Source organism: Neopelma chrysocephalum, unplaced genomic scaffold, assembly GCF_003984885.1.
Source record: "Neopelma chrysocephalum unplaced genomic scaffold, ASM398488v2 Primary Assembly neopelma1_69, whole genome shotgun sequence".
NCBI lineage: Eukaryota > Metazoa > Chordata > Aves > Passeriformes > Pipridae > Neopelma > Neopelma chrysocephalum.
Genome location: NW_020897729.1, coordinates 4,673,556 through 4,686,182, shown reverse-complemented (window position 1 = coordinate 4,686,182; position 12,627 = coordinate 4,673,556). Strand labels below are relative to the sequence as shown.

The window sequence follows — 12,627 nt, the reverse complement described above, 5'->3', positions numbered from 1 at the left end:
TAATACATCTACTCTGCAGAGAATAACATGTAGAAAATCAAGTATGAAGTGTAATCTCATTATCAAAAAGAAGACAAAGCTTTGATGTCAACAGGAGTCCTTCTGTGGACTTTGATATAGAATTAATTTCTGTAATCTTAATTATTTTGCCTCTGTCTTACTAACTATGTGGCACTATGAAATAGTGTTTCCCTCAGAGAGAGCAAACAGTTTGGGGATTTTCTTTTCTTTCTTTTTCAATTTTGTTTTGGTTTCAGTGGGAGTATTTGTTGTTGGCTGAGTTGCTGAGAAAGAAGTTAAGTGCCTCTGTCCTGAGGGACAGGAGAGTATGTGTGTGTCTTGTAAGAGAGATGCTGGTGGCATATTGGCCTCATGATGGATGCACAGAATTGAAGAGTGATAATTCATTTGAAATCCCCACTTGTAATATTTTGATGTATTATGACAATATAATCTTGTGTGTTAATAACAGATTATAATATGTATATTTATGGGGCAGTATTTAGCCAGATGACATTTGCTTATGTAAATTCTACTACCTGTGTTTGAAACTGATAGTGGCTGTTATTTAATAGTGCTCCAAAAAGCATGCTGTAGCTTCAGACTTAGGTGAGAATGTGGGTTTGGAGAACTCTCTCCATGTTTATTTATTTCCTACTCACTCCCTCTTTTAGAGGATTTCTAGAAAAATATATTGCATCCAAGAACTCTAGTGTTCTAATTTGGTGATCATAATTTCATTTAGTTGCGTGCCCCTTTTTACAGTCTCAATTTAATGTGCCATTTTCTTCTGCCACACAGAACAGGGATGAGTGAGCAAGAACCAAAACTTTTCTGAAAACAGAAAGAAAGGCTTTATTATATGAAGCTTAAACAGAAAAGCAAGAGTGACAGGATTTCCATACAACTGAAAGATTATCTTCTTTAAATGTGTAACTCATGTTTGCTCTTTATGGGTAGATTGTTAGACTGTATGTTCAGCTCTCTCAAGAGGCATTTAGGACTTCAAATACAGTAATAAATTAATTTGCAAGATAGAGACAATAATGAAAGATTCGATTTCAAACCAGCGACGTGAAACTTTTGTGGAATTCTCAAACACTAAAAAGCAGAAATGACAGCCTTATTTACTGGCATAAATGAACCCACCAATGAAATGAAATACAAGATTGACAGCATTAGGAAGAGCAGCTCCTTTTTTTTTATCTACAAAGAGATGTGACTTACAACAGTGTTATTGCCAGCTTTCCTCCACCTCACTTGGCCACCCCACTCCCCCGAGAGGGCAATGACAACAAAGCGAGGGCAGATTAGAGACCTGGTGTATGCAGGCCTTGCTTTTCCTGAGATAACTAAGGTTACTCTGGGCAGCAAGGAGGTGATGAGTTGACACCCATCATCTCAGAAAGGAAACCATTAGTTTACTCAGAGGCCAGTACAGAGCTGCCAGATGGGAACAGTTTTCTGTCACTGTCTATCAAGGCTGGAGCACAGCTCTTCAGCCTTCTGTGACATCAATTTTATGCTGAGAGCACAGCAGTCTCAAAAAACACTGAAGAGCCACTTACTTGTAAAGTATAAGAAACATCTGTCAGTGGCTAAAAGTGTTAAAGAAATGCTTAACTGTACATTGAGTTGGCAGATTCTTAGGCTCAGACTACAGGAAAAACATTAGCAGTGAAAGTCCACAAGATTTATCCTAATTTATCAGATTACTTCCTCAGAAAGTCTCCTTTTGAACTGCTCTTCAACAGAAGAACAAATGTGTAGACTTCAATGCTTAATAAAGCTAAAAGCTTCTCCCTGGGGTAATTGAAATTTTTCTATCAAAGGGTAGATAGACCTGGTTGCAGCTGCAACAAAGAAGAAACATATAAAGCCAAGTGGAAAGCAGTTAGACAGCATTGGAGGTGTAGGACCATTGAACATGGTCTTGCTAATTGGAATCTATAGCACAGGACATTCAACTACATGCTGGGCAAATGACCCTGAAAGTTTCAAGTCTATCTAGTATAAAAAAAAAGTTCAGATGTAAAAATAATCATAGGAATGATGGATTCTGTATCCTTGAATGGGCATAACCAACCAGAGATCTGGGTAACTGGCAAATTTCTTTTTTAAATAAGGCCCTTTGAGTCCCATATATGCATCTACTTTCACAAGCATTTCAAAACCCATCTTCTAATAATTTCACACAGAGCTTTCAGAGCCGCAATGTTCAAAAGAATGAAAGTAATGAAACACAGCAAAGTTTTACATTTTTATTTCTGTACTTTAGGAAAATTCCTATTGAAGACAGAAGGCAGTTCAAATTGGAATTGCTTTACTGCCAACAAAAATGTGTGACTCTTGATCTAATGAAAAATTAGAGAGATTGAAAAGCAGAAGTAGACTTAGGAAGGATTTCAGCTACAGCAGGATGCAGCCCTTATTGCATTTGTAGTTCAAACTGTGATCTCTAAGGAGATCTAAATTGCTCCAGAGTGTGGAATTTAGGGTATTTGACACTTTATTTTCTCAGAGGAACAAGTATGGGGAGCTAAGACATCAGGTTTTATTGTCATGCATTTAGAAAGAATATTTTATTTTAATTTGAAATAAAATGTTGTTTAATGATAAAAATGTTAAAGTCTTAAAATCCTTGTCACGTGAATTAAAAGTTGTTCAAAACGGTTCCATGAAACGGAAATTGTGAATTTTTTTTTTAAGTTTCCAATCCTGTAAACTGATTTGGATAAGCATACTTTTATTTTATACAGAAAAAGCTGTTGTATTTGTGATTGTTACTGGTATGCATGGGCTCACTGGCTCAAAATCTAAACAGTAGTTCCCACATGCTCTGTATCTTTGTGAGCACTAAAGTATTTCTGGGAAGTGAAACAGCTGCAACAGAAAAAGCTGGAATTACACCTTTACTTCACACTGTGCTACTACACAAGGATGTCAGAAGAAGGGACCTACAAACACTGTGTCTCTGCTTGTTTGGTGTCCCCCGGAGGCAAAGGACCCTACTGAAACAAGGGGTACCTTAGCTTGGGTGCAATGCTACATTCCAGGGCTGTGCTGCTTCCCATGCAAATCCTGCCTCATGCAGACCTTATTCCAGTATCTTGATGTGATGTAGCATTGACTGGGTGGTACAGACATGCTCACACAGTCCACACAGTAAAAGAATTGCAATCAAATTCCTGCTCCAGGATGGCAAAAAAAAAATTAACTTTGGATCCCAAATACCAGGAAACATTATATAAGAGATAAATTAGTCTATATTGTTGATGTCTTCAACCATCTCTTCCTTTCTTTTTTAGTGAGAAAAAGCATGTGAATATCACAGGTGACCATCATGTATTTTCATGTATTCCCCAGAACTGTTTTCTCTCTTGCTTTTCCTCATTTAGCACTTATTTTATCTATCTTCCTCTCTTACCTCATCCTTTTCATTCATCAAATCTTTCTTTATCAAAGCCTAAATTTTTAACTTTTCTTCCACTGCTGTTTGAACTTTTCTTTCTTCTGTTGTTCTTTTCCCACTTGACTTTCCTCTTGTTATCATTTGTCTCCTCCTCGTTCCTATTTCTTTTCCTGCATATTTCATCCATTTGCACTAATCCTCCTCAGCCCCTCCTTTTGACAGCTCTAATGTAGCTGGTTTCTGGCAATTAGCCACTTTTTTACCATTGTCTAAAGAAGCATTTAAACCTTGAAGAGAAGGGCTCCTTTCCAAAGTACCAATTCATTCCAGCAGGAAAAGCTGGAGATATAACTCCCCTGTGACAGGACAAAACAAGCAGGCATGTAAGGTTGTGGAAAGAGCAGGTTAAAGCAATCTCAGCTCTTAGGGCTCAGATGATGAGTCTTATGGCAACAAATCACTGGTGAAATCACGTGCTGCAGTGTCTGACATGCCAGCAGCCTACAGCATTTGGCATCAGGGCATCAAACAACTGAAAAAAAGGAAGTGGAATTATGCCAAAGACATGACGTCCTGAGCACTCGTGCAAGAATGTTACTGATTAGACCAAAAGGATGGTCAGTTTTGGTGCATTTATCAGAACTGTCTATTTTATCACCAAAGTAGCTTAATGAGCTCCCTTTTTCATCTCAACAGACTGGCAGTCTGGGAAAATGCTATGCTATTAATAGAACAGTATTTTTAGAAAGATGGAAAAAAGAAAAAGGCAAGAGTCCAGATTTTATCCCACCCTCTGCAATGGCATCTGTGATACAGCTGGAACACACGTACCAGAGGAAGGTCATCTCAGTTGAGAGAGCAATCACAAAACCCACAGGAAACATGTTTGAGCTTCTCAGTAACTCATTTCACTGGAATACTGGCTGTCCCATATTGGCTCATCCTATCCAACAGCAGAGCTGCGTTTGAAGGAATGTAGATTTGTATGGGTTACTAGCTACATCTTGAAATCATCAAAATATGAATGTTTAATCCCATAATCTGAGTATTAGTATTTAAATCAATGCCTATAAGGTTCCCTTGATTTCTTGAAGGAGTTGAATGTAATCCATTTTGGGAGAAACTGATGTTGAGATCCCGTCATTGACATATCAACATTCTTAGTACTTTGTCTAAGTAAAATGCTTTTCTTTGCTCCTAATGCACTAGGATTCTGTATTTATATGCAATTTCTTTATATATACACATAATACAATACATATAACAAATACATATATATGTACACATATAATAGATATCTGTTGCTCTAGGGGTGGGACTTTTCAGAGAAACCAGAAAATACATGTACACAGAATGCTTTACATTATTGTTCTGCCAACAAATTTGAAGAAAACTTTCTTCTCAACTCCTTCCTTTCTTGAAGAGCACAGATTAAGCAAACTATTTAAAGACATTCTTCTATTCCTTCAAGTCAGGTGGTAAATAAAACTCTTGCCTAAGTAATTTGCTGTATTAGGGCCCTTAAAAAGTAAAGTGTGGCAAGACAGAAACCTGCTTTTGGAACTCTTGACAGCAGAGTGCCTTGAGCTGACAACTGATCTCTTTGTGAAATGAATTATTTTGTGCTTTAGATTATATCAGGTAATCCTTTAGGAACACAAATGAACTTTTCATTTGTTTATTGCAGGAGGTAGCTAGTAACTCATACCACATACATCTACATTAGCTGAAACCCTGCTCTGGTCCAGTCCAACACTAGAAATGCAGATATCTCTGTACACGATGCTGACACTAAAAGTTGGTCCAAAAGTTTCAAGTCAAAACAAAGGTACCCTGAGAATCAATAAAGGACCAAAATTGGATCAGCAACAAATTAAAACACTACTTTCCTTTCCTGTTTTCCACTGAAAGTATTCAGAAGACAGAAATTATTAATTTGGGTTTGTGTGGGTAACAAGAGTGATAGGAAGGATATAACTCAACACTTGGAGGTGAGAACTTTTAGGCTTGCTCATCTAAAGCTAATTATATGGCAGGTTCCCCCATACCATTACATCACCATGACTGCAGACTCACCACTGAGATCCCTCTGGTGCTCCATGCACACATCCTGGCTTGGAACAAAGTCAAGCACAAGGTTAGATTTTTCAGATCAGCTGCATCCACACCAGCATTCAAAAGAGGTAGATGTAAAGTGATAATGAATATTAGCAAACCAAGCCAGCCCCACGAAAAGTTGGATTGTGAATGGATGAGTTTCCGCCCATTGCATAAAGTCCATTAACCAGCAGCATTCTCGTTGGAGTTCATTAAAATTTCAGAGAAATGATTTTGCAGTTCCTTCCTGGTGCCAGGATGAACACTGAGTTTACAGCAGGCATTGTCTAGTGCTTCTTGTTGCTCTCAGAATGACACCAAACTTTTCATTTTATTTTGCTTACTTTCCTGTGCTGCTACTGACAAAAATGGGAAGACCAGTCAAGCAATGGTAAGACAGAAGTTCATCCAGTGTGAAAAAACAAGGTTCCATATGTTGTCATTGAGCATGAAATTACTTTCACATAGTAGTTTGTTGCCTGGATGTATATTTTTCTTTTGCTGAATATGTACATTATCTTGTGGACTTTGAACAAATGAAACCTGAATGATATTGCTCATCGTTACTTCAGCATAAATACAGACTGTAGTCAAAACCAATTTTCTTTTAATATTGTTTCTTGATGTCTTCCTTATATAATTTAATTAGCTCAGTGACTTTTTCTTTTTTAGACTGCAGTAACAGGAAGCAGAAAATAATAGTAAACACCTACTGCATTCTGTGGATTCTTAACACTTTTTATCCTTCTAAACTAAGGAGGTTTTTAACCCTATAACTTCAAATCATTTTAAGTTCATTGTGTCTAAACAGATCAATGTGAGTACTATCAGCTGTAATACACAAAAAATAAATTAGCTCCAAAGATTTTTCCCTTTCAATATAGGTGCAAATAACTACAAAAGTTCATATACAATCAGAGGAACTCTTATGATTTATTAGTTCTCTGATTTCCTTACCAGACTGAGGGTTTGAAACTGCACTGCACAAAAATGTTTTTACATACTCTCACTTAGCAACACCTTTTGTGGGTCCTATTTTCAGAAGTGGTGTCTGCTTACAGTACTTGCAGATGTGGCTGGGCACGGAATATGTGGTTCAGTGAACCTCTAGACAAATATTCATTCATTGGTAAAGGTCAGGAATGCAGCTGTGAAAGGCTGATGAAAAATGGGATGAAAAATTGTAAAGATTCTTCTTCAGCTTAATATTCCAGTAGTGCAAAAATCACAGTGAAGGACAGACCAAAACAAAACACAAGATTTTCTATAGGAGTTTTCTTTCTATTTTTACAACAAACTACAGGCTCTTTACACAGCCCAACAGGACAATTGGTATCAAGGCCATATGTCTTTCTATCAGTGTTGTACACTGGATATACTGGAGGTGATTTTATTAGTTTCATAAACTTCCTTCTCCCACCCAAGTACAACTTGTGGAACAAGAAAACATACATGGAAATGAGTAAACTCTATACACTTGGAAACAGGTAATTTCTCAAAAGAACTTCTCTAAGACATTTTCTGAGTTGTAATGTAGTTTTGTCATTTGGTAAGACATGAGGCCAATATGATCTTATTTCATAGTATCTTTCAAATATCCATCTGTGTTGCTTGTTTCTGCTGAGAATTAGGGATGCACAGCAATTTACAGAAGGTTTTGGTGCTGCCTGTTGCCTAAGCTTCTGCTAAGGTTGGAAGTCTCTGCATGGATGTCTCTCATAGGCATCAGCCTTCTGCCAAAATTTCAGAATGAGCTAAGGAACCAAAAAGATTTTTACCCACTTAAAGGCAAAACTAGATTAATTTTTTATGCTTATTTTATTTTTTATGGCATAAGTTGCTAAGTGTGTCAGCATTTCCCTTCACTGAATGGAAAGATCCAGGTTGTTACATTGTGTTTGTAAGTAAAGGCGTAACTCTGAATTTAGTTGACTTTGATTTTTGCCTATTTTTTTTTTTTTTTACAAAATGTGCTAAGAAAGGCTGCTTCTGGGGTTTCATTTTACTGAAAGGTAGAATATATGCTCAGTAAAACACAGCAATGGCCCTTGCTTTGGCATCAGAAAAGGCACTAAAGTTAATTGGCAGCAAAGTAACTAATAGTTTAAAACTACAAAATTTTTTTTAACAGAAACTCTCAGCCTACTAGTAGTGTAAGAGGGCTACCAATTTCTGCATCTTTTCATAACTAAATATAATCTTACTTTAAGAGATAACTATTCTAAGCAGTTATGTTGTTGATCTCATAGTTGTCTCACTCTTGCCCAAGTCCCTGAAAATGGCTAGAATTTGTCAGTTTTTTGGTGAGGTGAACATTTAACAGTGATGTCATAAGGTCCCAGAATGACAATTCCATTCTGACCCTCAGTTACACAGTTGACAACATTTCCATGAATTCATTTGTGTATGAACTGGAGCAAACTCAATACTGATTTCAAAGTTGCTAGTCATAGGAATCTAGAGGCCTTTATATTTTTTTGTTCTACCTGGGTACTTGTAGATTGTAGAAAAACATAATTCTTTCAATGTATTAAAACTCTGCTATGATACTGTTTTAAAGTGAGTTACATTTTCAACCCTTGGTTTTATGGCTGTTTCCTGAACCCTCTCCAGCATATCCACATACTTCTTGAATTTTAGACAAGGCATTTGGAAGGATGGGAGTATGAGTTGGTTGTTTATTTGCAGGGGTCGATACTTTCAAAGTTTTCTATCTTGAAAATATGGTTTATATTGCTCATGATATGTCACCATCATAAATGCTTTTTTCATCCTAAAAGTAGGCAGGCTTTATTAACTTTCATTAATTAATTTTGAAGGGCTGTTCCTGAAAATTCCTCAACCTCCCATTCTAAAGTCCCACTTCCAAGTTTATTAATGGTCAGTCTGTACCTATTTGGGAGTCTTTTTACTAGTCATGTTTTCAGTCTTTTATAGCCTCAGTCTCTCACTGATCGTTATCCCCTTTGTGTGCCTTGATGTACTTGAAGACAACAATCTTAATCCCTCGGTGTTCAATCCTTCACTTTGCTCACTCAAATAAGCAAACCTTTTTCTGCTTTTTCCGCTTTTTCCAGCCCACAAAAGGATACAGAATCCTGCTATTTCCTGTTTACTGTCCTTCTGGCATGTTCAAGCTTGCTCTCCCTCCTGAGCTGTGGAAGTTTCAACAGAGGACAGAGAGTGGTTGAACCAGATTTCCCCAGAGCATCTCCCCGACCAGAATGGCTCTGGGAAATGGAGGTGGCAGTTTCACTTATTGCAAAATGAAACAAAAAAATTAGTCACCTTACCACGTCTTGTGAAAAAAATTGCAAGTAGCTACTATCAGAGTTCCTGAAGATGAATAAAGATCCTCCCTTTTCTCATTTCCTTAAATACTTAAAGTAATTCAATGTAGTAGTTACTTCTAATTTATATTAAGTGAAAACTAAACTTAGACAGATTCATCCTCTACATTCTGGCTGATGTGCTGCAAACTATTATGGCCTACAACCTACTAACAGCCCTCTTCTACCCCCATTTCACCCAGATATAGCAATCGCCTCAATATTAACATGTAAACAACCCTGCCACTTAACCACTATCATCCACGCTCTTCCAGAAAAACAAATTTTATCAGGCAAATTCAGATGCAGATTGCATTGGCTCAAGCAAGTTCTCCTTATCATTAATGACCAGAACTGTCCCCCGGTTCTGCAAATGTGGACCCAGGCACCTCACGCAGTTCTGGAGTGATTGCTTTTATCTGTGTCCCGTTTTCACTCCTGAGGACAGCAGCAGCTCATGTGTAGTTTATTTATGCTTTTTTTCTTTTTAAACCCCAGACACCATTTTTTAGCAGTTGACATTGAGACTCTGTGTCTTGGTAGCTAAAAAAAGGAACCTCAGGCTATTCAATCTTGGAGTGATGAAAATTTTTGGTGTAGAATTTTGTCAGCACAACTGTCTGCTTCATATTATCAGGTTCCATACTTATCCTGGGAAGTTCTGAATGGCCTCTGCCAACAGGAAAGGGGGCAGCTACCATATTGAAGAAGAGGTCTCTTCCCCATGCATGGCCTAGGCACCATGGACAGAATAAATTGTGGGTAATTTATAAAGATTTAAACCATATTTAGAACAAGATGTACCCTCCAACATTCATGTGGAACAAATATTATTCAGGAATGAGAATATTCATGGGCACAACATGGGAAAAAAATTCCATGATGTTGGTTGAACATGTATTTTCCACATCAGAATCACAGAAATGTTAAGGTTGGGATCATCAGGTCCAACCCAGTGCTGTGCTGTTCACCACTAAACCACATCCCCAAGTGTCACAGCCACATGTTCTTTGACCATTTTGAGCATTTGTGCCTCCCTATTCACTAGTCAGATTTCTCAACACTTTTGGGCCTGTATTACCCAAAATTCTCACCCCTCTGACAGACATGGTTACAGCTAGCACAAAAGCTACAGTGGGAGAATAACATGGAGAAACTAAAAATGAAAACATTTGATGGGTAAAATATTATCATGCATCCCTGGTCATTTGGGGCTGATGTCCAACAGGAAAGATCAGCAGAAAGGGCATTTGAAAGCGCCATTATTGAAATAGACTTCAACTGAGACAGGGGAGATTCAGATCAGATATTAGGAAAAAAACCACTGTTTGGGTGGTCAGGCAATGGAATGGGTTGCCCAGGGATGTGGTGGAGTCTCCATCCTTGGAGGTGTTTAAGAGGCATCTGGATCTGCTGCTGGGTGATGTGGGTCAGTGGTTTAGGGGTTACAATGGCAGTGCTGGGTTGGTGGTTGGACTTGATGGTCTTAAAGGTCTCTTCCCACCTTGATGATTCCATGATTCTATATTTAAAGATATTGCAAAAACATCGGCATTTTGGCAAAGGCCCAGGCCGTTCATCAGGCTCTGCATGACTAAGCTTATGTGAGCATCCAGCTCACAGCACAATTCGCGTCCGAGTGTGTTGCGAGGGCCATCGACCGGCACAGGCGTTTTATATCTTTTATTTTTCCTGGGGAAGGCAGGCAGGCAGGACAGCCCACACCGTGTGTGAGCAGGGCGGGGCAGGGCAGGGCGGGCACCCCCCGGGGGCTCCGGCACAGGGACGTCGGGCACCGTCTCGGCACGCCCGGCGCCGGAGGCAGCTCGGGAGCCGAAGGCGTCCCCTCAGGCCCGGCCTTTTGAACGGCCGTTCGTTAAACAAGAGCAGCCCCGCTCCGCATTGTCCGCGCAGCGCCGGCCGCCGCCGCCGCCCCCCTCACGCGGCCGCTCCCGCGGGGGCTCCCGCGCTCTCCCCTCAGCGCCGGCGGGCGGGGAGGTAACGGCGGGGAGGAGAGCCCTTCCCGGGAACCCTTTCCCGCAAGGAACGCCCCGCTCCGCCGGCAGCGGGGAGCCCTTCCCGGGAGCCCGTCCCGCAGGACCCGCCCCGCTGAGGCGCGGGAGGAGCGGGAGGAGCCGGGGGACGGCCCCGGCGGGCTGGGGGCGGAGGGGGCGGGCGGCGCTCGCTCCCCCCGCGGTGACAGTTTCTAGAAGCTCGTCCCGGCGTCCTTTGCGGCCCCAACATGGAGGAGCTGACGGTGGAAGTGCGCGGCTCCAACGGGGCCTTCTACAAGGTACCGGCGGCGGGGGCGGCGCGGGGAGCTCCGCGCCCGGCGGGGCCGGGGCCGAGGGGCCGCGGGGGAGGGCGCGGGCAGCGGGGAAGGTGCGGGGGGCGCGGGGCCGGGGGCGGCGGGGATGGAGCGGGGCGGCGGCGGGGGGCGGCGGTGACGAGGCTGGCGAGGGCTGCGCTCAGGGGAGGGTCGTGTGGTGGGAAGGCAGAGCCGCCGACGGGGCCGGGGGGGAGCAGATGCGCGGCGGGGGGGATTCCCCGGGCCTTCATTTTGGGGAGGGTGGGTGGGCGTCTGGGGGTGGAGGGAGTTGTTTTTTCGAGATGTAGGGGCTTTTGGGTGGGACGGTAATAATGATTTCTAAAATATTAAAAATAATTTTTTTTGAGATTTCGAGTTTATTTATGCCATCAGAAATCTTCCTTCACCATCACCCTCCCTGGAATGTCAGGATGGTACAGGATCAATGCAGAATACTCTCAGCTGTTGCCTGTCAGTCATTTTCTCTTAAGCCTGGCTTCAGATGTTTAAGAATCCCAGCTCTTTTTATGGCAATAGCCTCCTGTCTTCCTTTCCAGAAGGGCTGATTCCAGCCGGTATTGTGAGCACGCAGCATGGCTGTGTTCTGGGAGGATTTAATCTCGGGACTCTCTTTAGCTATTGTGCCCAACCACATGCACAGCCAGTGTTGCACTGGGGGGCGTGGGGTTGTCCTTTTTCTTTTTTTTCCCCCTCTGAGTTTCCTGTGTGCAGCTGTGGATTTGGCTTGGAAGTCATGTGGTAATTGTACAGTATGTGCAGGCAGTTGGTTTTAAGGGATTGTTACCAGCTGACTTCAGGAGTTAGTTTTTTCAACTGGCCATGACAAATGGGAGATACTCTTATGGGGAAAGAATGCAGCGGGGTAACTGGCATCCCCTTGGTAGGGAATTCTCTGAAATTTTTTACTAAAATCAGTAGATTATAAATTTTCTAAATCAGATACGTTTTTTGTCGAACTCAAAGTAACAAACACAGAAACCCACATTAGAACCATTTGCATCTGGAACAGGACGCTCGTAAATAGAATTAATTTTTTTTCACCCCCCTGCTGCCCTTTAGGAAGCTCAGAATTGGGAAACGCTCTTCTTAGCTTTCCATTTTCTACCTTGTGATCTTGGACAAGCTTACAAACCATGGATTAGTTGTTTCTTCTGCTTAAGAGGAATGTGAGACTCATGGGAGTATGAGCAGGTGTGCTGAATTCTTTGACTGAAGGGATATGTGCACAGAATTGATTACAATAAGCCTGATGTAAAATCTGCAACGATGACATCTCTTCCTAAGTCAGTGAGAATTGTCAGACTTGGATTAGCACCATCGTGCGTTTTAGCCATATGAACACTAACTAACAAAAGCAGAAGTTTTAATTAAAAATGGCAGAATGGCTTTGAGATCAATGAAATGAGGATTAAGTCCAATGGTGGCATCTTCATGGTGGATGAAGGCAGGTTAGGGTGATT

At 41.2% G+C, this 12,627-nt stretch overlaps 1 protein-coding gene and 2 long non-coding RNA genes across 4 annotated transcripts in view; 2 read left to right on the top strand and 1 right to left on the bottom strand.

The window, feature by feature from the left end:
• Positions 1-8,680, top strand: part of LOC113968683 — a 53,035-nt gene extending 44,355 nt beyond the window's left edge. Inside the window, exon 3 of the long non-coding RNA XR_003534599.1 lies at positions 8,587-8,680. This is a non-coding gene — a long non-coding RNA (uncharacterized LOC113968683). The remainder of the gene's footprint in view (positions 1-8,586) is intronic.
• LOC113968682 lies at positions 918-8,645 on the bottom strand. Its single transcript, XR_003534598.1, has 3 exons — positions 8,559-8,645; positions 5,489-6,667; positions 918-3,188 (listed from the first exon to the last, which is right to left on the bottom strand). It is a non-coding gene; the product is annotated as an uncharacterized LOC113968682 (long non-coding RNA).
• A 2,319-nt stretch (positions 8,681-10,999) lies between the features above and the next one.
• Positions 11,000-12,627, top strand: part of FXR1 (FMR1 autosomal homolog 1) — a 34,239-nt gene continuing 32,611 nt past the window's right edge. For both annotated transcript variants that reach the window (XM_027685893.1, XM_027685892.1), the window contains exon 1: positions 11,000-11,131. In XM_027685893.1, the coding sequence (XP_027541694.1) occupies positions 11,081-11,131 (51 nt within the window). In that variant the 5' untranslated portion in view covers positions 11,000-11,080. The remainder of the gene's footprint in view (positions 11,132-12,627) is intronic.